The sequence below is a fragment of the Cyprinus carpio genome, chromosome B5 (assembly GCF_018340385.1).
Source record: "Cyprinus carpio isolate SPL01 chromosome B5, ASM1834038v1, whole genome shotgun sequence".
NCBI classification, from domain to species: domain Eukaryota; kingdom Metazoa; phylum Chordata; class Actinopteri; order Cypriniformes; family Cyprinidae; genus Cyprinus; species Cyprinus carpio.
This window is the reverse complement of record NC_056601.1, coordinates 29,176,895-29,202,337: the sequence shown is the minus strand read 5'-3', so window position 1 is coordinate 29,202,337 and position 25,443 is coordinate 29,176,895. Positions and strand designations below refer to the sequence as shown.

The window sequence follows — 25,443 nt, the reverse complement described above, 5'->3', positions numbered from 1 at the left end:
TTTTTCAAATAATATTCAGCCTTAGTGAGTGAGAGAGACTTCTTTCAGAACCATAGAAAAATCTTAATTATTCTAAACTTGTGATCAGTGGTGTTTGTATATTATGAACTGGATGAGCTCATGACCCTATACACAGTCTCAAAAACAATCAACATACAGTACATCAACAGTACATCAGGCCTGTTTTTACCATCATGCTTTTTATTTATTTATTTTGCACATTGTAATATAATTGTCTTGACAGTTAAATTCATCCCACAGCTGACCTCTGTTTTGTCTGTGCCTTTTAGAGATGTCAGGGACAGGGATAGACATCTCACAGGTGCACTGGAAGCAGCAGTGGCTGGAGAATGGGACGCTGTACTTCCACGTGTCCATGAGCAGCTCCGAGCAGCAGTCGCAAGCCACACAGCCCACCATCCGGGAACCACCCCGCGTCCTGCACGAACACATGCACCTGCTTCACATCTCCGTCATGGTGAGTACTGAACAGTTGGCTCTGGAACTTCAGTTGCTTTCACTGGATGCAGATCTCTGAGTGCATATAGTTTTACACTTTCTTGCACTTTGCATACAAATGCAATCGATTTATCACACTCTCTGCTTTGGAAGACAATTTCTCTTAGACAGGACAGAAAGCAACATTTCATTATATTATATATATATATATATATATATATATATATATATATATATATATATATATATATAGATGACACTTAAAGAAACATTTCATTTATCAGTATAAATTACCCCTGAACATGTGATCATATAACATATTAGAACCTATAGATGACACTTAAAGAAACATTTATATATATATATATATATATATATATAATATATATATATATATATAAACATGCTTAGATATTTCCAGGATTTCTTTTTTTTTTATTGTGTTTTTAATATACATATTCAAATTTTAATATAAATAAATAAATAAGAACAATGCTTTGTGGTTATACTTACCTACCTACCTACCCAGCCACCCCTCAAATCATTGTTCAGCAAAGCTGCTTGTCTGAAACATAATCTAGAAAAAGGGTTTGCAATACTGTTGTTGCATCTCTTTTTTTCTCCTCCTCAGTGTCACAGTGGACATTTGTAATTTAATTGTAATAAGTTGGGCAACTACTAATTTAAAAACGACTGTGGTAGTGCAGCAGCTGCTAGCCAGGAAATACTGTAAATTCACACTCAATTTTTACAGTGTATTTAAAACAGCATCCTGCACGAACACATGCACCTGCTTCACATCTCCGTCATGGTGAGTACTGAACAGCTGGCTCTGGAACTTCAGTTGCTTTCACTGGATGCAGATCTCTGAGTGCATATAGTTTTACACTTTCTTGCACTTTGCATACAAATGCAATCGATTTATCACACTCTCTGCTTTGGAAGACAATTGCTCTTAGACAGGACAGAAAGCAACATTTCATTATATATATATATATATATATATATATATATATATATATATATATAAACATGCTTAGATATTTCCAGGATTTCTTTTTTTTTTTTTATTGTGTTTTTAATATACATATTCAAATTTTAATATAAATAAATAAATAAAAACAATGCTTTGTAGTTATACTTACCTACCTACCTACCCAGCCACCCCTCAAATCATTGTACAACAAAGCTGCTTGTCTGAAACACAATCTAGAAAAAGGGTTTGCAATACTGTTGTTGCATCTCTTTTTTTCTCCTCCTCAGTGCCACAGTGGACATTTGTAATTTAATTGTAATAAGTTGGGGCAACTACTAATTTAAAAACGACTGTGGTAGTGCAGCAGCTGCTAGCCAGGAAATACTGTAAATTCACACTCAATTTTTACAGTGCATTTAAAACAGCATCCACAAGACTTCCATGAGCAGCAGAGAGAGGAGAAAGCAGCTCAATATTCATTACTGCATCAGAACCAAACCACAGTTTCCACTTGGCAAAATAAATAAACATCACCCTCTCCTATTCTGCATTTTCAGTCAGAAAGCATTCTCTCTTTCTTCACAGATGTGTGCATTCATTCCATACACTGTCAACCCTAGTAAGTTCAAGACATTCATTCAAATGCATTGCGTCGAAATAATGAAGGTCTCAGTGTTCACATCCATAGGGCAAGAGAGCCACTAAATGCTTTAAGTATGAAAATGGTGTGAATCATATAGTTATGGCCTTTACATTTACTAGATCTCTACACAGCTGAATACTTGTGAGAGATTTCGAACGGATGTGTTACATGATCATGCTAAAATATGTTTCAAGTCATGCTAACATGTTTTCCCATTACTTTAAAACAAAATCAAAATAATTTAACCAAATTCAACTTTTTTTTCAAGTTACAAGATCCAGGGTTATTATTGTTAACTAAAAAGTTAAAGTTATAATATAGTTATATATATATATATATATATATATATATATATATATATATATTATATATATATATATATATATATATATATATATATATAATATATATATATATATAAATCATATATATAAATAAATAAATAAATCATATATATAATAAATAAATAAATCAAATAAATCAAATATATATTCATTTTTATATATTCATATGTACATTCATTTTTTTTTTAGCAATTCAACTGACAAAAAAACACACAATCCAAATCACTAAAACTTATCTATCTATCTATCTATCTATCTATCTATCTATCTATCTATCTATCTATCTATCTATCTATCTATCTATCTATCTATCTATCTATCTATCTATCTATCTATCTATCTATCTATCTATCTATCTATCTATCTATCTATCTATCTATCTATCTATCTATCTATCTATCACCAGCATGAGTTCTAAGGTTAATTTTCCATAACAATTCCACACAATTCTATGGTAGTTTGATTCAGCTATTTCAAAGAGCTGCATAGCCTACCACAGCAAAATACATATTAAACATGATAAAAATGACAATTTGATTTATTATTCCAAAATTACTTTCAGTATCTAGGGACAGCACACTGTCTCTTTTTCTCTGTCTCCACCAGACAAACACTCACACAAACACAAGCTAGCAGTCAACATGAATAGCTTTGATAATATAAAACCGTATTCAATTTCTCAGCTGTAAGCTGGTAATATTACTGCTTTTCTTTCTTTCTTTTTTCTTTTTTCTTTTTTTTAAATAGTCAAACTAATAACACTGATATTTGTAGAGACGCTTCCCAGTTTCACAGAGAGCTGTAGTAAATGCAGGTAATATCACACGCTTCAGTGGATAGCACTGTTTCTGAGCAAATTGTGGCAAATCAGTGGCATTGCAGTGTAGATCTACACTGTTCTGTAAGTTCTGTGAAAGTGTTTCATGAGCAATTTTTTTCATGAAAAAAAAAATCACTCTTGAGATATGCTAATAGCAAAATAATAATAATAATGATGATAATAATAATAATAATAATAATAATAATAATAATAATAATAATAATAATAATAATAAAAACCTTTGAGATGTCCTAATAATGAAAATTGACTGCAAATGCTTCAGTTACTGAACACTGTACATGTAAGGATGCACGATGAATCATTTATTGATCATTATCACAATTTATGCATTGTTATCTAGGATATTTGCCTGCTGGTTATTTATCCTAAATGTTTCATTTTAATTTGCTTTATCTTGCACTGGTAAAAAGCCTCCACAAGCTTTCATTGTTGTGGTTGCCAGATTTCAAGAGTTTAAATGGCTTAGAGTTTATCTCTTAAATGGATACATTTTCTGTCTAGTGTTAATAACATAATACTTCAACCTGGCAACCATTCATACACGCTCACTCTACATTATGGGAAAAGCACTGATGAAGTTTCCATCTCTATTGAGATATTTGCTGAAATAAAAGTGTAATACAGCCAGTCTGTTTTCTTTCATGGCACCTTTTAAACTCTTTACTGCAATTTAATCTGTGAGCAAATCATGGAAGTTTGTATTCTCTTGATTTGTGTTTATGTGGCAATGCAATGATTCTGAAAAAAAAAAACAAGCATTGTAGTATCTGCTGTAGTCGTTGAACTTCTTCAGTGGAGTTCAACTGTCAGGTGCAAAAGAAGTCCCTGAACAATACTATGCATCTAAGACATCATCTCCAGTGGCGTGTGTTTGCCAGAAGACATTTCACACATACCTTCACATTTATCCTCAATCCACCTCCAGATTCACACACACTAACTGACATCAATCAGACACTGGAGAACAGAACTGGAGCTGATAAAAATGAGCATCCATCCTCTTCATGAAAACAAGGCGCATCTGCCTGCGTGTTTGCGAGCGGCCAGAGGAGCGCTGGCATTTTCAATGAGCATCATTAACTGTAATTCTGTCAAGGCAGTGACAGATTGAAGGTGTTGAGCAGTGCTCTTCCGCCAGCGAGCTGTCGCTCAGCCTCTGTTCACGCTCACTTGTTTGTTATCTCAGGTTTGATTCCACTTTCAGAAGATGAGAGATGACTGAGGTGGATGATTTAGGTTGCGCTTTTGCAGTATGGCAGTATTTATCAAAACTTATGGTCAGTAAATGCTTACATCCTTTAGTACAGGCACATGTGTAGTTTTGTTGTTATTGTCATGCACACTGTTAAGAATGTTTAATTTTGCCACAATTTTGCCATTTTGTTTTTGTTCCCTACTTTAAAGCTAGACTAAGCAGTTTATGTGCTGCTAGCAGAATCTTCCGGAGCCACAAAAAATAAATCATGTTGTTTTTGCGAAAGCCCCTTTCATGCATCACGCCTCCCCAAACTCAAACATCACAAACACAGCAATGACGGCTCTGTAAAAGTGAAGGCGTGAGTCAACAGGTTAAAGTAGACTTCTTTTAATAAGATAATTTCAATTTGAAGTTTAGCTTACCTGTCAAGAAGAATTGGCAAGTTAGCGGTATCGATTATAACCCAAACTTTCCATCAATTTCCTCCATCTTGTAAAATTACTGCCAAACAATATTTACCCTTGTTTTAACCCATTTTCTGTCGCTGTATTTTTGGACCAAATGCAGTTATTGGATGAACCTTGTATGGTCCTAAGCTTTCCACAGAAGATCACCACCATTATCATTTAAAAGTTTAGGGTCAGTATGATTTTTGATGAGCAGAAAGTTCAAAATAAAATATTTATTTGGAAATTATTTTTTTATTTATTTTTTTGTAACAGTCAAAAAAAAAAAATATATATATATATATATATATGTATGTTTTTTTTTTTTTTTAGACTTTTTTTTTCAGACTTTTTCTTCTCACAATTCTGATATTAACTCACAATTCTGAGAAAAGAGTCAGAACTGTGAGATACAAATTATGACTTTCCCAATAATTCCTTGTTTACATCTCACAATACTGACTTTTTTTCTTAATAAAATGTAACTGCAACTTTTTATCTCACAATTCTGACTTTATTATGTTTATTTGTGTTTATATTTACGTACTTATTTATTTATTGTAATTTGGCATTTACTTGTACAATTTGTATTTTTTATTATTAAAGAACTGATGTCCCCAATACTGATGTCACTAGCATATTTTGGAAACCAGTTACAAACAGTTTATATATATATATATATATATATATATATATATATATATATATATATTATATATATATATATATATATATATATATATATAATTATTATTATTATTATTATTATTATTATTATTAATTTTAAGACTTTCACGTCATGATCTGAGAATAGCTTTAATACAGTAGATATGATTATCAGTTAATATGTGACTGCTATCTAGTCATATTTATTAGTAAGGCCCAGGCTTAAGGAATTTTTTTTATTATTTTTTTTTTTCTCTAAATACATACATACATACATGTAATTTTTGATCACACAATAACAGAAATCCCCCAAGAAGCCAAGGTTGTGATCAGTTGTTTATTCTAGGGCATGTAAAATACTTTAATAAAAGTTTCATATGTTGGGGGTGTTTTGAATATAAATATATTATAATTGAATGTCAATAAAGGGTTAAACATTTGTCACTGAAATGACGAGGACACACAAACGCACTTGCTACACTCCATTGCTGCCCCGGAAAAACAAACTGCATCCACTGTTCGTGTAACGCTGGATTCTTTGGGAAGCTGAACACGGTAAACTTTCCCTCTCATCCAAAAACACACTTATTTGGAGACATTCTCGAACAAATCCCATGCAGCACTGTCGACGATTTCCCGATGAAGCACACTGATGAGCGCGGTCTCGCTCTCCTCTGGTCTACGTGTGCGTGGGCGCGCTTTTCCGAGAGAAATGCTCATATAAGGAGTTCCACCATTGTTTACATCATTAGATCCACGATCAAAAAAAAAAACGAAAAAAAACAGCCGAAACTTGTACCAACCCGGAAGTAAGATTTTCGGCACAGAAATTCTCTGTCATTCGTCCAAGTTATTTTTTAAAACTTTGGCCATGTTTAGCATGAGAATTAATCTCTTTAACACTGTGAACAACTCTGAATACACGAAACTCCATTGTAGCCCCCCTTTAAATCAGGAGATGACCTTGCAATGGCATTATGCAGTGCAGTGTGTCCATTGAAGTTCATGTCCAGCAGAACACTGACCTTAAGTTTGAAAATACCTAGAGATGGCTGAAGGACAAACGCTGGAGTGCTCAGAAGTGGCCCTATTTATATCCCATTGAATATCAATGGAGATATCAGAAAACAACAGTTGGTGGAGGGCACCCTTCAAATAGCAGAGAACTGAAGCAGTTTGCAAAAGAGTGGTGGAAAAATGTGAGTGTAGAGGTTTTTAAATGTGTTATGTGTGCGTAGTAGAAAATTTTATTGTGGTTGTTTTTTTTCCAAAACATGTGCTACAAAATATCCACTCATATTGCCAATATTTCACTTCAAACCATTGCTTCCATCTAAAATACGAGTCAATAAAAATAAATAAATAAATAAAAATGCATGCATACATACATACATGAATAAATAATCTGTTCCAATGAAGTACAAACTAATCTAAATCTTGGCTGTCCTGAGGATGAGGATATTTTCAGGAAACTTTATGCTTGATTGATAAAATACGTTAAAGAAAACAGTTCCAAAAGACAGCGCATGTTAGTTTGAAAAGTCAAACATACTTTTGGCCATGACTGTAGAAATGGTCCAATCAAAGCAATCACTGATCATTTACCATTCAAGTTAGTGTTCTTAGTCCAATATACTGTACACTACACTGTAGAGACAAACCAAAAAAGATTTCTTGTCATCAAGTAGCCAGGTATACAGAAGAATAAATAATGTTTCCTTGAGTCTAATGGTGCTACAAATGGACAGCGCAAGGCAAAACCAATTTAAACCGCAACAAAAGATAACAAATTGCAATAAGTGCACAAGTAAAGACAGCACATTAATGCTATCTAATGAGTTTGGCTTTTGTAGTATTTCCAGTGATGGTGTTCAAGTTCAAGCTCTCCTTCAAAATGAGCATTTTTTTATGCTGCTGTCCTTTTACTGTGAAGATGCAAAAGCCACTGTTCTTGAAACACTTTGATCTACATATTCTCATGATATTCTCAGAGTTGTGTAAATGTTTGATATTCATAGTATCTTATTGTGGTCATTGTTTTCTTTGTTTGTGTCTGAAGGATTCTCCAGCATTCACACAGTAAAAGCAGTGTGCTGAGTAAAACTACAAATCTGCTTCAAGTTTTCTTTGATCAGCCAGTTTTATGGGCCATTCAGGCTAAAGGGCAGCCATGAAAGAATGAGAGACTTCAGCTTTCAAACTCTTTATTGATTTCTGTGTAGCACAGAGTGAATCACACACAGATGTTTGTTACTCCAGTGAGCAGCTAATAGGGGAATTTTTGTGAGACTATAAGAGCAGTTTTATTTTTTATTGTTGTGTGTGTGATTGTACTGCATGAAAATATCCTAAAAATCTATCTGTTTTATTTGTGCAGTGCATGTACAGTGCTGATAGCCTCTTGCAGTTGACCAATATGAAAAAGTTGCATTTCATAGTAAGACCAAAGAAGCTAAATTGCAGGACTGCATATATCTTACACATACCTATACAGTATATACAGTATTAGTGAGAGATAATTAAAAAGTATAGTGCATTGACATCATCCCACTGGGGATTGTAAAGCCACACTGTCTGTAGACAGACCAGACTGACAGATAAAAATGTTCGCTAAATTAATATTCAAATTAGATCAGAAAGTTTGTCTGTTTTATTTATTTATTTATTCAAGAAGTATTTTCTGCTGCAAGGCAGTGTTTATATATATATATATATATATATATATATATATATATATTTATATATATATATATATATATATATAATATATATATATAATATACTATATAATCATAAACCCCTTTACAATATTTTGAAATATTATGACAAGTTTAAATGTTTTCGTTTTTAATATACTTCAAAATATATTATATTCCTGTGATGCGAAGCTGAAATTTCATCATCCTTTACTTAAGCATTTTTTTTTTCCCCTGATTTTTTTTCTTTTCCAGTTGGTCAGTGTCACATAACTTCAGATAAATCATGCTATATATGTAATATATATATATATATCTATATATATGATATATATATATAAGTATATATATATATTAAGTCTTTAAATAAACTAAAGCACGCACAATATTGATAAAACATCACTTTTTTCGAGTGATTTCTTAAGGATCATGTGGCACTGGAAAACCAGCTTTGCCCACAGGAACTTATAATATTTTAAAGTATATTAAAAAAGAAACCCATTATTTTTTGTAGCAGTAATGGATAGTAATTCCTATACTTTTTTTTCTTCTGTATTTTGATTCAATAAATGCAGCCGTGAAGAGCAATAAGAAGACCCTCTTTAAGAAAAAAAAAAAAAAACTAAATCACATTTCAGATCACAAAACTTTTGAACAGCAATTATATAATAATCCGTCTATGTCACATGCGCATAGACTTGGGCGCTTTTTCAGTATTAGCAGGCAATATCTAGCAGGTTGGGAGTGAGAATGAGTAGAAATTAATGTTAAAAGTCATCAATACAAGACATGAAATTTCTGAGCAGACGCAAATGAGGCTGATCGTAGGTCTCATCTTCCCAGCCCCAGTGATATGCTTATGTTCAACAATTGTAGAAAATATAGAAAAACAAATACACAGCTTCCACCCTTCTGGCTTTTCAGGCTTTTTCCAAAACTACATGTTGAAGCATGGCTATGGGGATTTGCTCCCATTCAGAAACAAAAGCATAAAGCCAGTCAAGTTCTTCCACAGCAGATTCAAATAAATCCTTTCTTATGGACCTCGCTTTGTTGCACAGGAACATTGTCATGCTGGAGCACACAAACGACCTCTCTAGCTGTTGAAACTACCTGTAGGTTGGAAGCACAGCATTCTCGTAGAAATCCCTCGCCTGAAAATTGCAAACCGGGGTTATAGAAGGAGGTATAGGCAGGCTTTGGCCACATGCCTGTATAGACCGCAATTTCCACTTTCACTTGAAATCTGGTGAAAATTGAATCCATTTTCACAGTCTGATATGGTTAGTAGATAACTATATGAATGAATGCGGCATTTACAATATATTTCTGTAAACCCAAAGCACTTTACAATCACGTGTCGGGGTTGCTTCTCATCAGGCCACTAACCAGTGTGCAGCATCCACCTGGAATGAGGGTGGCTTTCGTTAAAATTAGCATTATGCCCCAGTCACGTTGCGCAAAACACTGCGTGCCAGGAGAATGATTTGCTTCTAATAGGTTACAGGTCTCACCAAGGTACCCACTCAGGATAATGAGTTTTAAATCATACAGTTGGGTACACACAGGTGTGGAGAGGAATTCATGAGATGTTTACTGGAGACAGAAATGAGGAAGTTAAACACGGTTGTTCAGGTTGGACCAATATGCAGATTTAACAATATTCTACCATGTCGTTGACAATTATAAATCTTGTGCAATGTTTGAGTCAATCAAATATTATCTGATTAATGATGCAATGTAATTTGCAGACCTGACTAACAATACTGAAGCATGAATGTCAGGAGGACACATCCAAGACATGTCATAACCATACTTTTGCGTACACGGGAAAATCAAATCAATAGTCCATCTAGAGGGTGTTGGTACTTAAGTAAAATATACTGGTAATCAAACTCTTAATGCTGTTTGCTAACGGGCATTTCATTCCTGCTGTAAGTTTTCTCAGCCTCATGGTATTGTGTCCATCTCTTTCTTTTCTTAAATGTTGAGGAAAGAAGAAAGAAAAAGAAAGAAAGAAAGAAAGAAAGAAAGAAAGACAGAAAAAGACAAGAAAAAAAAAAAGAATAAGACAAGAAAGAAAAGATAGAAAGAAAAGAAGATACCTAAAATCGCAAAATATGTTTAATTTAAAGTATTTAGGTTCTTTCAATGAATAGCCCATGGTAGCATGGAATCTAGATTTAACATTTAAGGCATGTTGCGGTTACTTAGGATGACTGACCTTAAAGGGAGAGTGGCACCCAAAAAAAATGAAATTAGATGTTTTACTCTGTTTAACCACAGGGCATCCAAGATGTAGTTGACTTTGTTTCTTTAGTCGAACACAAAACCAAGATTTTTTTTTAGCTCAAAACGTTCGCAGTCTATCAGTTTTTATATTGTAAGTGGATGGGAATCATGGCTTAAAAACCATCCAATAAACACTAAAAAAAACAAAAAAAAACAAACATTACACAAACAAACACACAAATAAACCTGCGGATGCTCGTGATGATATATTGATTTGGTAAAGAGACACAAAACTAGATCGCTATGTGCCAAGAATAACTGAACAGTCTTTTATCGTTTTCTTTACCTCTGCATTCAAGCAATGTCCCAAAATGTTATAACCTCTCCTGAGCGAGTGAGACTGTATTAAGGTTTGTTTTTTGTTTTGTTGTTAACCACCGTAACAAGCAGACTAAAAGTTAAAACGGTGACCGGATACCGTGGAATAACAATTATTTGCTATGCTCACTAAGGTAAAAGAATGCTAGACATAGCATAAATGCTTTTATATTGGACTGTGCAGAATGAAATAGTTCAACCTTGGAACACATTACACTATTATATTTTACAGCCACATAACCTTATTATCTAACACACATACTTGAGCGTCCGAAGAAATTATTATTTTTTTGCATATAATATACCTGTACATAAAGAATGCTTCATTGTAATATATTCTGCAATACAATTCGGTTAATTTGTATATTGTGCATTACTACACCTACTTATTTGTATTTTCTGTATTTTTTATTCTTTTATTGTGTGTTTTTTGTTCTGTCGCGGTCATTTCTGTTGCACTGCGGAGCTTCTGTCACGGAAAACAATATTCCTCGGATGTGTAAACATACCTGGCAATAAAGCTCATTCTGATTCTGATTCTGATTCTGAAATAGACTAACATAAACGGACTACTTGTGGATTGATATGGAACGTCAGCAAGCAGGAATAATGCTCAGAATGCTTGTTGGATTAAACATCTCCGATGACGTTCATCACCATGTATTGATTGATATCGGGTTACAAGGCAAGGTCGGATATGGATTAATTGTGAAAACTGTTAGTAAGGCCAAGGATTTTATGATTGATCATGCTAGGCTATGGCATTCGAGTCCACACGCATCCAACTACGAATTCACAGCCTGGTGAATAATAGATCCTGCATTACAAAAAAGAAAAAAGAAAATCTTTAATGGTTTATTCACGATACATATTGCTGCCAAGGTATCTAGTCTTTACAGTGCTTTGTTATATGGGAGCTGTTTGGTAGACGCAATCTATTCTAATTAATTGTCCTACACCGTAATTAAAAGCCGCAGACTGTTACAATGGACAGTAAAACAAAGGCAGAGAACACCGTACTAACTCAAATTCTGATGCCGAAGTCTGCACCACTGCCAGATTACCCTCATTGAAGTCGCTTCCTGATTGCCTAATCCCAACCCCAGCCCTAATCCTAACCCTCCCTACACCTACTCCTAAACCTACCAATACTAGGGGGTGCATAATCTGGCGGGGTGAAACATTTTGTCACTACAACACCGGCACGTAACTTCATATTGACGCACAGCTAAGCATCAAGTCAGAAACACTGGTAACTAAATATTGAGCGTTCCAAACAAAAAAGTGAAAGAGCTGTACTGGTGTCCTACAGTGCTCTGCCTTAATTTCTCCGGGGCTTTTCGAAGTTACGGTTGAGACGACCCATTATTTTTTTGGGAAAAAAAAAAAAACTACATTGACTCAAGATACTTATACACATGATAAAGGATGTCTTGGATGTCCCAAAAATATCAGTAATTAATTTTAGACAAAAAAATCGTAGTTACGGTCGTTTTGCCTTTTCACGCGACAGTAAAGGGGTCCCACAAGGCTCTGTTTTATCTTAATCAACTTAGGTAATATACATCAGATTCTTTTTTCTTAGAATTTACACTAAGAAATGTTCTTCCACTTCTTTTAAATTAGCATTGAACGCAAGTTGTTATAGATTTTATTTAAAAGTAGTCTTTCTTGAATCCAGCCCCATAGACTTTGAGAGATTGTTCTCTTTTAAACTTGGCCCAGTAAAGAAACCACCTAGCAGCAACCACTTGTTTTAACCGCATATAGCAATACCTGGCAACCACCCACAACACCGTGGAGCACGTTTTACCATGGGACATGCAGCACTCACATTTTCTTCAGTTGAACTTTCAGTCAGCATTTTTTTATGCATTGGCCTTCAAATAACCTAAGGAACCCAAAAGTATCTGCTTGCATCTGTAAGCTATTTGTTTGTCAGCTTCTTTCTTGTTTTTAACTTAGCTACATTAGTGATCTCTCTGCCCCTTTTAAAAAAGCACAAACCCAGCGCAGAAGCTGTTGTTTACATCTGTTGCGTCATTAGCTCTTGGCACCCCATCACAGTCCAGAGATCTCCTGGCTGACCGGACTCAGCAGGACACAGGGGATATTCTGCAATGCTCTGTGCGTCACCCTCGCCTTTGCATAATCATTTAGAGTAGACTGCTCAATCGCTGCATGTGAAATGTTGTGTCTGTTTTCAGGGAACTGCCTTCAGGGGCACTAACAGACCACCATTGATTCGTCTTTTCATACTTGTGTGCTGCTTATCAAACCGCGCGGCTATAGAATCAGGTGGCCCACTTGGAGGTGGTCTCCCTCATGATCGGTGTTTTCACACTGGGTTGGTATACCTTTTTACCTCAGGGCTTCATTTGGTACACTGTGTGTCTAGAATACAGGACAGAGAACTAGGCGACCCTCACACAAACATTCTGAAAGCCTGAAAGTACCCTATACATTATTATGAATCTTCCTTATCGTGATCCAGACACTCTATGATATTTGCTAAGGCTATCGTTATTGCTATATGCTCATGCATATTTTTGCTGAAAAAACTTAAGCTTAAGTGTTCACCTTTGGCATGGACTGGTCACCATACCCACTTTTTATGCTTGTGGCCATGAATGAGTCTTCAAATCATCTGTATTGTTGATGAGATGTGTGTTGTTTTTTTGCAATCAGTTTTTTTTTTTTTTTTTTTTTTTTACCTAGTGGATGATTAAAATGGGTAAAAAAATAAATAATAAAAAAAAAATCTATCAGGGCTTATTCTAAACATTTAAAAGTCAGAGTCAGGAAGATTTTTGTGTTAAGAAATTCATACTTTCTATTCAGCAATGATCATTAAACTGATCAAAGGTGATAGTAAAGACATTTATAATGTTATACAATATTTCATGTTCTTTTCAACTTTTTATTCCTCAAAAAATCATGTGAAAAAAAGTATGGCAAAAATATTAACTAGCAAAACAATTTTCTGATATTTTACTGAGCAGCAAATCAGCATATTAGAATGAATTTCTGAAGGATCACGTGACACTTTAAGACTTGGGTAATAAAAATTCAGCTTCAGTGCACAGCAATATTGCAATATATTCACAAAAAAAAAGTAGTAACATTTCACATAATACTTGTTTTACTGTAAGGGAAAACAGGTAAGTTTAGCTCAAAGGGCATTTATATTATAAATATAAGGAATTTTGACAAATCACTGTTTTACTGCAGATCAACTGAATCAACAGGTTGCATTAAAACGCCAACTCGCGCAATGGATAGTACTATCCGAATTATAGAGAAAACAATTGTTTATTTATTACACACTATGAGATTGGCATTTTACAGACATTAACTTCAGTACAAAAGTATGAGAGAATGTATGAAACTAAACAGACACATCTAAAGACAAACCTAATCTAAAAATAATAACACACACATAATTTACACAAGTCCGCAGAAGAAAAGGTTAGTGAGGGGAAAGAACGGGGTTTTAAAGAGACTGAAAATGTGAAATTTTATAGCAGTATATGCAATTGACCTGAACAACCATCCGTCATTTAATTGAAGCCTCACAATTGTGTTTTTAATGAGGCTATTCAGTTTTATATGAATGCACCAGCTCAGAATCTGGAGGTTTACTTGCATTGCCTGTGTTAGGCGATTAAATCCTTGGATTAAATCTGTTGGGGGTTCCCTTCCGTGGTGTAGTTCGCTGAAAGGAGGTTTCCCAAGTTGCTGATTCGCTGGAGGTCTCTTAGCGTCTGGAGTGATGTCTTGGGAAGCTAATCATTGTCCGTTGGCTAAATAATGTGTGCATTACTCGCACCTATTTTTTACCTTAACTAAGTTTTTGAGGTGGGCACAGCCCTGAGATGCAGCCAAAGACTCAAGTCAGAGACACAGTTTTGCAGAAAAAAAAATAAAAAATGAAAATGGTAAAAAGTGGGTAGTCCCACAATTAATTCTGGTATTATGAAAAGGTTCCCGCAGTGTGAAAGGCCTATCTCCACCCTTAGGTACCGACTACTGTGCTAGGTACCCCGATGGAAGGGTCCTAAAAAAAATGGTACAATACGGATCAGTGTTTTTGGTACTATTCACAACTTCTGACAATAGAAACAGAAATAATTGTGCACCGTACTGTACTGTCCTGAACCGTACCACTCTGAGCCATTAGTTAGACTTGCTGGATCCCTGATTTATGGCCCCCTGGAATTCTTCTGCTTGGTCAGTTTTATCAAAGTTCTGATTACATTTTAACTGTATGTATATGCATACACACTTTACCGTATTTTTTATCTTTTTTTTTTTTTTTCAAGACATTAAAAAATTGTACGGATCCCAACCTTTTAAACACTAGTTTAAATTTGAAGGACGTCTCCCAGAGACTTGGGCTGTGTCCCATATTGCATACTTCCCTACTATATAGTAGGCAAAAACAGTATGTGAACAGAGTAGTATGTTTGAATTCACAGTATTCATAAAAGTGTAGACAAAAGGTACCTGAAAGACTTACTATTACATTCATACTGCACACGTTTATACTATATAGAACAATACTTGATTTTTGATCTAGCCTTGGTATTAGGCTTTCTTGTTCTTGGCCATTAAGCAACAACCTACTCTAATAAACACTTACATCAACTTACGACCACCCAGAACAGCCTAAAAAAAAAAAAAAAAAGTGGTAAAAAGCACTTCATTTGGTCCCCACATAACACCCATATGTCGAGAAAATGTGTGTGAAAAATGTTTTGAAGCTGATTAATTGTGCAGAAATAGTCATGTAAGTGTTATATAAACCTGCCTACAGTCAAAATCTAATTGAATCGGTGCAACTTGACTGACCCTCCATATGTTGCAGCAAAAGAACATTTACATTGCCTGCTTTCGTTTGTCTGTGCAGAAATCTGACACAGGCAAGATTCAGAAAAGCAATAGCCAAACAATCCTCGCGTTATCTCTCTGTCAGACAGTAATGATTGTGTGGGTTGTATGAAGCCCCTTGGGCTTACAGCAGGTAACATTTTCAGAGGGACGTATGGAGTTATTAACATTCATTCCCAACTAATAACTGTCACACATGAAAGTCACAGTGACGGTGACATGTATTAAACAAAACTACCTGACAACGGATACCAAACATAATTACCTCATCTCACTGAGAAGATGACACGTCTGGGGAACTGCTAGCATAAATTGTGTGATTGTGAACGAGGGTGTGTGTGTGAGACTATGTATTAGTGCATGTGCATTTCTTCGCTGGTAACAATGGAAATCATAGACAAAAGCTGCTCAGATGAAACAACAGAGGATATTGATTTACACACAATGGTTATGGAGTTTGTGTGGAAATGATGACATGAATTGGAGTTCACTCAGAGGACATGTAGTGTTCCAGTAAAATATGTCTGCTAATAGCCTTCAATCTGTCATAAACAGTGGTGTAATCTCTCTTTATCCCAAGCAATATTCTTTTACAGGTTTTCAAATGAAGACAAGGACGCTGTCAATCACAGAGGGGTCTGCACAGGTCACTTCATTCCTGCTGATTAGTCTTTTGTCATTTCTGTCAGCACTTGCTTGATGTGATGCAAGTGTGACAGGATACGGGTCTGCAACACGACACAGAGTAATGTTAACTCATGTCTTCTTCAGAATATACCGCCTGTATTCACACAGGGATGCATAAGGATGGTTAACTAATCAAGAAGTAAAGCTGAGCAGCTTCATTTTAGTATAATTGAGATAGTATTGTACACTGTAAAAAGTGATAACCTGTAATTGTTACCTATAAAAAGCTAACTCTACTTAATTTAACCCATACAAATTAGTTTTAGAAGTAAATAATATATATTACTTATATTATTTAATTTAGTAACCCTGAATCTGACTAGTGAGTCACTATATTATATTGCTTGATATTTCTTTTTTTCTTTATTTCTTTATTCAATTTCAATATTAGCTGACCTTTGGCAGTTAGCTATCCTTTAGCATGTTAACATTAGCAATTGTAAAATCCTCTATCCTTTTTCAAAATGTGTATTTCTAGATTGGTTCTCTTTTAAATCACCACTGCTATCCATTTTAAAACACCCTTGTCCTGTTGTGATTTTCTTCAGCATTTCACGCAATGAGAGTTGCATTTCAAACTACATCTCAGCTCTGTTCTGAATCATACTTTTTTTTTCTGTGTCTGGTTGCACATGAACCGGGAAGCAGCATTAATTTAAATGTATTCTGAGATATTCGTGACCCAGAATATGGCAAAGATGGTTGGCCTGACCTGACTGGAATGAATGGAAGCTGTATCAGTTTGGCCTTTCTTAAGGTCTAGCCCTACATAGACTTTTAGCCCAATTTGGTTTTCAGATAGTTCACGACTGACACTGAGCCTAATAAAATCCATATTTCAGCTTACAGCATCCTGCCCATCTGAGTGAAATGCAATGCTTTATTAATAGCCTTGGATCTTACTACCTACAGAGCCCAGTAGCATAGAGTTAGATGGTCATATCAGGTTTAGTCCTCATGTTTTCACTAAAGCATCATCTCAACAAAACAGGTCAATAATATGTCTGTGTCCTTTTTTCCTAACTACTATCTTACTAGGACTCCTATCTTTCTACTATCAACTACTAGAAAGAAAGAAAGGAGAAGAAGAAAGAAAGGAAAGAAAGAAAGAAAGAAAGAAAGAAAGAAAGATGTTAGATTCACATATAATTGTATTATCAGTAGAATGTTTTAATAACAGCCTTAATTTAACAAAAGCAGTTCCTTGATATCCAATAAAATAAGCAGTTGTGTTGTGTTTGTGCAGTATAGATACAGATGCACAGATAAGCACACAGAGCCCATTGAACTGAAGGTCTGGCTCAGGACCAAAGGCTCAGAGATTAATGTGCTGCCTGGCATTAGCTCAACTAATACACTGTGTGGACACCTTTAATTATTCTTTTAAAGTTTGAGCCAATTAAACTTTAATTGTCCTCCATTTAATTGTTTCTGATCCATTCCAAGTTTTTCTTTTTTTATATATACAGTGGTGTGAAAAAGTGTTGGCCCCCTTCCTGATTTCTTATTTTTTTGCATGTTTATCACACTTTAATTTTTTAGATCATCAAACAAATTTAAATATTAGTAAAAGATAAAACAAGTGAACACAACGTGCAGTTTTTAAATGAAGGTTTTTATTATTAAGGGATAAACAAAATCCAAAACTATACTTTTTCACACCACTGTGTGTGTGTGTGTGTGTGTGTGTGTGTGTGTGTGTGTGTGTGTGTGTGTGTGTGTGTGTGTGTGTGTGTGTGTGTGTGTGTGTGTGTGTGTGTTGGAAACTAATTTGCTATATCATCATGAAACAGCATCTAATGAGTCATGCATATAGCCAGTGGCAGATATGAACATGGGAGTGCATGCTGGAAGACTGAATTATGCTGATTTATTTTACTTTGGACATCTGAAAAGTATTTACAGCTTCCTAAAACTATGAAGTGGAAAATTGTGTTCTTGTTTGTATTTTATGTGCTTTGTGTGTGTGTGTGTATGTGTGTGTGTGTGTGTGTGTGTGTGTGTGTGTGTGTGTGTGTGTGTGTGTGTGTATACAAACCCTATTCCAAAAAAGTTGGGACACTGTACAAATTGTGAGTAAAAAAGGTATGGAATAATTTACAAATCTCATAAACTTATATGTTATTCACTATAGAATATAGATAGCATATCAAATATTGAAAGTGAGACATTTTGAAATGTCAAATATTGGCTCATTTTGGATTTCATGAGATCTACACATTCCAAAAAAGTTGGGACAGGTAGCAATAAGAGGCCGGAAAAGTAAAATGTACAAAAAAGGAACAGCTGGAGGACCAATTTGTAACTTATTAGGTCAATTGGCAACATGCTTGGGTATAAAAAGAGCCTCTCAGAGTGGCAGTGTCTCACAGAAGTCAAGATGGTCAGAGGATCACCAATTCCCCCAACGCTGAGGCGAAAAATAGTGGAGCAATATCAGAAAGGAGTTTCTCATGGGAAAAATTGAGAAGAGTTTGAAGTCATAATCATCTACAGTGCATAATATCATCCAAAGAGTCAGAGAATCTGGAACAATCTCTGTGCGTAAAGGTCAAAGCCGGAAAACCGTACCGGATGTCCGTGATCTTCGGGCTCTTAGACGGCACTGGATCACATACAGGAATGCTACTGTAATGGAAATCACAACATGGGCTCAGAAATACTTCCAGAAAGCATTGTCGGTGAACACAATCCACAGTGCCATTCACCGTTGCCGGCTAAAACTCTATAAGTGAAAAAAAAAAGCCATATCTAAACATGATCCAGAAGCGCAGGCTTTTTCTCTGGGCCAAGGCTCATTTAAAATGGACTGTGGAAAAGTGAAAAACTGTTCTGTAGTCTGACAAATCAAAATTTGAAGTTCTTTTTGGAAAACTGGGACGCCATGTCATCCGGACTAAAGAGGACAAGGACCACCTAAGTTGTTATCAGTGCTCAGTTCAGAAGCCTGTATCTCTGATGGTATGGGGTTGCATGAGTGCGTGTGGCATGGACAGCTTACACATCTGGAAAGGCCCCATCAATGCTGAAAGGTATATCCAAGTTCTAGAACAACATATGCTCCCATCCAGATGTGTCTTTTTTTCAGGGAAGACCTTGCATTTTCCAACATGACAATGCCAGACCACATACTGCATCAATTACAACATCATGGCTGCATAGAATAAGGATCCAGGTACTGAAATGGCCAGTCCAGATCTTTCACCCAATAGAAAACATTTGGCATATCATAAAGAGGAAGATTGCGACAAAGAAGACCTAAGACAGTTGAGCCAACTAGAAGCCTGATTAGACAAGAATTGGACAACAGTCCTATTCCTAAACTTGAGCAACTTGTCTCCTCAGTCCCCAGACGTTTGCAGACTGTTATAAAAAAAAAGAGGGGATGCCACACAGTGGTAACACATGGCCTTGTCCCAACTTTTTTGAGATGTGTTGATGCCATGAAATTTAAAATCAACTTTTTTTTTCCTTTAAAATTATAACTTTGCTCAGTTTCAAGAAAGCATTTGATATGTCATCTATTTTGTATTCTGAATAAAATCTTGAAATTTGAAACTTCCACATCATTGCATTCTGTTTGTATTCACAGATTGTACAGTGTCCAAACTTTTTTGGAATCGGGTTTGTGTATATATATATATATATATGAACAATAAGGTACAACGATGCTAAAGGCATCCCGGGGTAAAAGGCACCTTCGATTTTATTTTCCTCTAAACCACTAGATGGCACAAAAACGTGCCTTAGCACTTTCCAAAACATTCGCTTTTCAAGATGCACATGTATATTTGTCTTTTTTTTTATGTTGTAGATTTAAGTATCAAATGAGAATCGCTAAAATGAATGCATATCTTTTGAGACAAAGGTCTTCTTTATTATGTTCATTTTTGTTTAAGATAAAAGAACTGTTTTTTAAATAAAACAAAAGAATATGCAAAATTATGGTATCTGGGGTAAAAAGCACCCCTGCTGTTGGGGGGCTAAAGGCGCACAGCAATCAATCTGACAATTAATAGATGGCTGATTTTTCCATTTGTTGACATAACATGGTTAGATTTTCAGATGGTAAATGTCATATATTATGTTGGTTGTCCATATTAGAGATAAACCATTGTTTAGAATGAAACCATCATATTTCAAAACATGATATTAATAATATTATTTTAATAAAATATCATTTGTTGTTACTACTGTAAATATTTATGCAATTATTATTGGATCTCCTTCAATACTTTCAGAATCTTTACTTATTAAAATTATTTTGTTTCTGTATTTTAATATATTTTTATATTAACATATTTTAATGACAGTATATTTATTGAACAAAAATTATTTTATTTTTCAAAATAAGCAGAACATTGTACAAACTTATCTAAAGTGATTGTTTTGAACAAGTTTTGACTTAGACATTATAAAAAAATAATAAATAAATAAATAAATAAAAAACAACAACAACAAAAAAAAAAACATTGTTTTTTTTATCAAGTATTTGTATCAATACTGTGTGCTTTTTTTACCCCATGCTGGTGAGCCTTTTGCCCCTTGTGTGGGGTTAAAAAGGGCCCCCTTGCCACCTCATACATTTAAAAACAAAATAACTTGTTGGTACCCTGTATAGATATATAATATGATTTTTAAACAAAATAACTTTGTTTACCCTGTATATATATATATATATCTATATATATATATATATATATATATATATATAATATATATATATATATATGTATGTAATTGATGTGAATTACAGTACAAGATGCTCACAAATATTTATACTAAACAGGGAAAGGTTTGTGTGAAGATGTGAGGAAACACAAAGCCGTTTGTTTTTCACATCTGATAGTGGAATTTCTGTTTTATGTGTTGGTCCATTTTGAACACATTCATTTGTAATCTTTGTTCCATTTTTGCCAGTGTGTTTGTGGTAAAGTTGCTGTTTTTAATCGTGACCTGGATTCAGCAGCTTTATTGTTGGAGGCCTGCTTTCAGCATCTCATTGCAATATTGCAACCCAGTGTTTACATTGCATCAGAGCTTGATAAGATGGCCTGCTTATGTAATGACAGACACAAATTAGATGTGCCGAGATAGTTAGAGGGTCTCTGCATCTTCTGGTGGTATCTGTGTAGAGAAAGAACTTAAGAGTTTTTGTGTTTGTTTGTTAGTGTGTGTGTGTGTGTGTGTGTGTTTATTGCAAAACATGAACAACTGTGTTTTATGCTTTAATCCCACACAAACTAGTTTACACAGGTACAGTGTTCATCAAATGATGCAGTAGACATAATTTGGCACTGGCATTTTAAAGACTTGAAGTTTTGATTTTCTCGATTACAGTGGTGCTGTACAGTCCCTGTAAAATACACAGGGGGAAATAGTGAGGAAACTATTTCAGTTTTTAATAGATATTAAATTTCACAGAGAATTAAATATTAACTGAACCTTTTTTTATTAATTTATTTATTTTATGATAACTAAAACAATATAATTTTCTAAAACAATATAATTTTCTAAAATAATAATACTAATAATACTATTTTAACTTAAAATTCATTCATTCATTCATTCATTCCTTTACAAATGTCACATCCTTCTTAACCAATGGTATTATAGTCAACTTCAATAAAACCATTTAATAAATTGAAATAAAATAAACATTACTTAAAATAAAATATAAATTTAAAAAATACAGATCCCTTTCAGTCGGTCACTCTCGACGTCACGTCAGTGACCGACGAATTGGGATCTCTCTTACAGAGTCCAATCTACTTTGAGTGTCAACTAAATAAGCCAATGCACACTGGCATGCAGTTATTTCATCCAGCTGCTGCTGATCACAACGTGAGCATAAAAAGACTGCAGGTGCAACGCATACCAGCTTTTTGCTTCGGAGCAGAGTGACAACATCATTCTGCTCCTACCAATCTGCTTTTTGTGTGACGGGTTCAGCGTGCTTTAGGCAGCTTCTTGTGTTGGCATACGACGCTTCAGCGGTGGTCATTCCTGTGTCGAGTTGGTTGCGCACTTCAGGCTGTACCCCCTGTTGTGCTGCAATTTTCTGTAAAGAGCCTATTTCTCTAAAAGGGCTTATAAGGGTGCGTCTTTGTAAAGACGATGGATCGTCTTTTTAAAGTTGCCGTTTCACCCATGCGTTTCTGGATGCGGTCATTACCTGGCCCTTGGTGATGGTCACCACTGCTGTCTCACGTGTCTGGGCGTTAAACACGCTGAGGTGGCATTCCCCGATGAGTCATGTTCCCATTGCCGGAAGATGACCATCTCGGAGCTGCGGGCCAGGCTCCGTTTCCTCCAGTGGGGCAGAGCTCCGTTGCATCTGCTGTGATTTAGTGTTCGTCTTGCGAGGCGAGGGCTACTTCCAGCAGTAGCACGGGTGGGTTAAGGGGTTACAGCGGTGGCAAACCCCTCAGGGAACCAAACCTTTGGGAAACCATTGCTCCTCTAGTGCTTTGCAACCAGTTAAGTCACCAAAGGAAAGTGCTGGGCCCTCTTCAAAGAGCAAGTTTTTTTCCTCTTTGTTATTAATTTCTGTCAAAGCATAAATGAAAATTGTATTTGTGTGTGTGTGGTTGTTTTTTTTGTTTTTTTTATTTGTTTGTTTATTTATTTATTTATTTTATTATGAGTGCAAAAACATACTACATAAACAGCAATGATAGTAACAGCAATGAAAAATAAGCAGAAATGACAAATGAGTAATAGTAGAAGTATTTAAATAGTAATAGCTTGTATAATAATAATGATAATACTATTTTGTGATGACGGCAACAGTAATAACAGTAATAATAATAAAAATAGTGATACTAAATATGGTGATGATGATAATATTTTGTTTTGACAGCAATAGTAATATCAATAATAATATAATGACATGAACAACAACAACAACAACAACAACAATAATAACAACAATAATAATAATAATAATAATAATAGTAACAGTAATAATAGTAATAATAATAATAACAATAGTAATGCTAAAGATGGCGATGATGATAATATTTTGCGATGACGGCAACAGTAATATTAATAATAATAGAGAGGAAGATTTGACTGCACTGCCATCCTCCGGGGCAGTGGCAAGGCTTGAATCAGATCCAGAGATGTCTGCTATATGTTTCCCGGGCCGCTGAGAGGGTAGGGCTAGAGTGGAAATCTCCACCACGTCCCAAGCCCTCAAGGTTGGACGATTGGTTTCTCGGGGTGGCTCACGTTGGTTCTCAGCACCCCGTCTTGGTGCCATTCATCCCAGAGGTGCATGAGGAGCTCACCAGGTCATGGACGGCACCTTTTATTGGCGGAAACCAATCTGCTGGTTCCTCCTCCCTCACCACTCTCAACGTTGGTGCAGCTAGGGGGTATACGGGGGTCCCCCTAGTGAAGCGGTCGGTTGCGATGCAGTTGTGGCCTATAACCGCCTCCACCTGGCAGGGCGAACAGTGCCTCCCCTCCTGGGTCTTTAGGTACTCATTTGGCCTGTCCAGCGATGCTTATACAGCCTGTGGAGAAGCTGCCTCTGTCTTACATGCTACTGCGTTACTGCAGGTTCATCAGGCCATCAGGCACTGAAGGACCTGTACGAGGGTGGTCATGATACAGAAGTTCTGAACCACTACTGACCTCGCGCTCCGAGCGATGAAGGTCACCGCGAGTTCTCTGGGTCATTTTATGTCCACACTTGTGGTCCAGAAGCACCATCTCTGGCTGTGTCTGGTTCCTTAATGCACCTATGTTCCAGACCGGTCTCTTGGCCCAGCAGCTCTCGGCTGCACAGAAGCAGACTGAGGCGGTTCATCACACCCTGCCCCAGCGGGCAGCTGCTGCCTCCACCTGTCCACCTGTCCTGGGGGATTGTGAGGAGGAGGGCTGGGTGAAGAATCTGGAAAATCTCAATGAGAGAGCAGTTTTCTCTGTCTCTGGGTCCTGGGAGGGCATAGAGTGTCACGGAAAGACCAACATTGGTTCCCATTTTTGGTAGTTGATTGTCTGAAGGCAGCAGCAGGTGGTTTGAGAGCATCAACAAAGGCCCTTCTCACACACCCTCTGCCAACCTGTGGAACCAGGTAAGCATTGCACCGCACACTCAGACCCCTCTTCGGTCCGTTCGCAAGCCTCCCAAGTTGGGTCCCTTCATTCCACCTCGCTGCCCCACTCCTGGTACAGCGGTGGTTCCGCTTGTCCCACTTGTGCGGTATCTGGGTGCCTGGCTAGCACCACCCAGCCCGACTCACTGGCTTCTGCGGACCATCAGCCTCAGCCATGCGATTTAGTTCACCTGGCATCCCCCAAGTTCAGTGGAATCCACTTCACGACAGTGAAGGCGGCCAATGTTCCTGTCTTGCATACAGAGATCGCAGTCCTACTGGCGAAGGATGCGATACATGTTTGCAGTTACTAGATTTTACCTTAGTGAATCGGGTGCTAAATGCACATGCTACTGCTAATCATCAGTATTTAGTAACCCAGTATCAAGGTTTTTTTTTTTTTTTTTTTTTTTTTGTTTTTTTTTTTACAGTCGGGTAACAAGTATAGTTCCTTATTTCAATCCCTTGTTTAATCCTTATGCTAATTTAGGTCAATCTGCGACTGATTTTGAGACTGGATGTACAAAACAATTGGCAGCACAATGTCTGCTTGGCATGAACATCTTTCTTTTTTTGGCAGCAGAGAAGGGCAATTGAATTGAAGAGTTCTTGGAAGGAGAGGATCATTTATTTGTATGCATGTGGATGATTAATGATTAGCACTTTTTGATGCGTCAGTTGAACTGAATGTTTTTACATTGTCCGAGAGCTATACTGCCCAACCATTTAATACAATAAAGTATTGAGATTAGAAACCATTAATAAGTTTACATTCAAATCTAAACCCTCTTGCATTGCGTGAGATCAGAGGGAACACTCAAGTGATTCCTCTTCAGATCTACCCTGAAGCACTTCAGGGAACAAGCCAAACGAGTTCATTAC

At 36.0% G+C, this 25,443-nt stretch overlaps 1 protein-coding gene across 1 annotated transcript in view; it reads left to right on the top strand.

The window, feature by feature from the left end:
• The first annotated feature begins 270 nt into the window (after positions 1 to 270).
• LOC109081198 (astrotactin-2-like) overlaps positions 271 to 25,443 on the top strand; it is a 418,824-nt gene continuing 393,651 nt past the window's right edge. The window contains 1 exon segment of the mRNA XM_042723440.1: positions 271 to 478. Coding sequence (XP_042579374.1) covers positions 293 to 478 — 186 coding nt within the window. The 5' untranslated portion in view covers positions 271 to 292.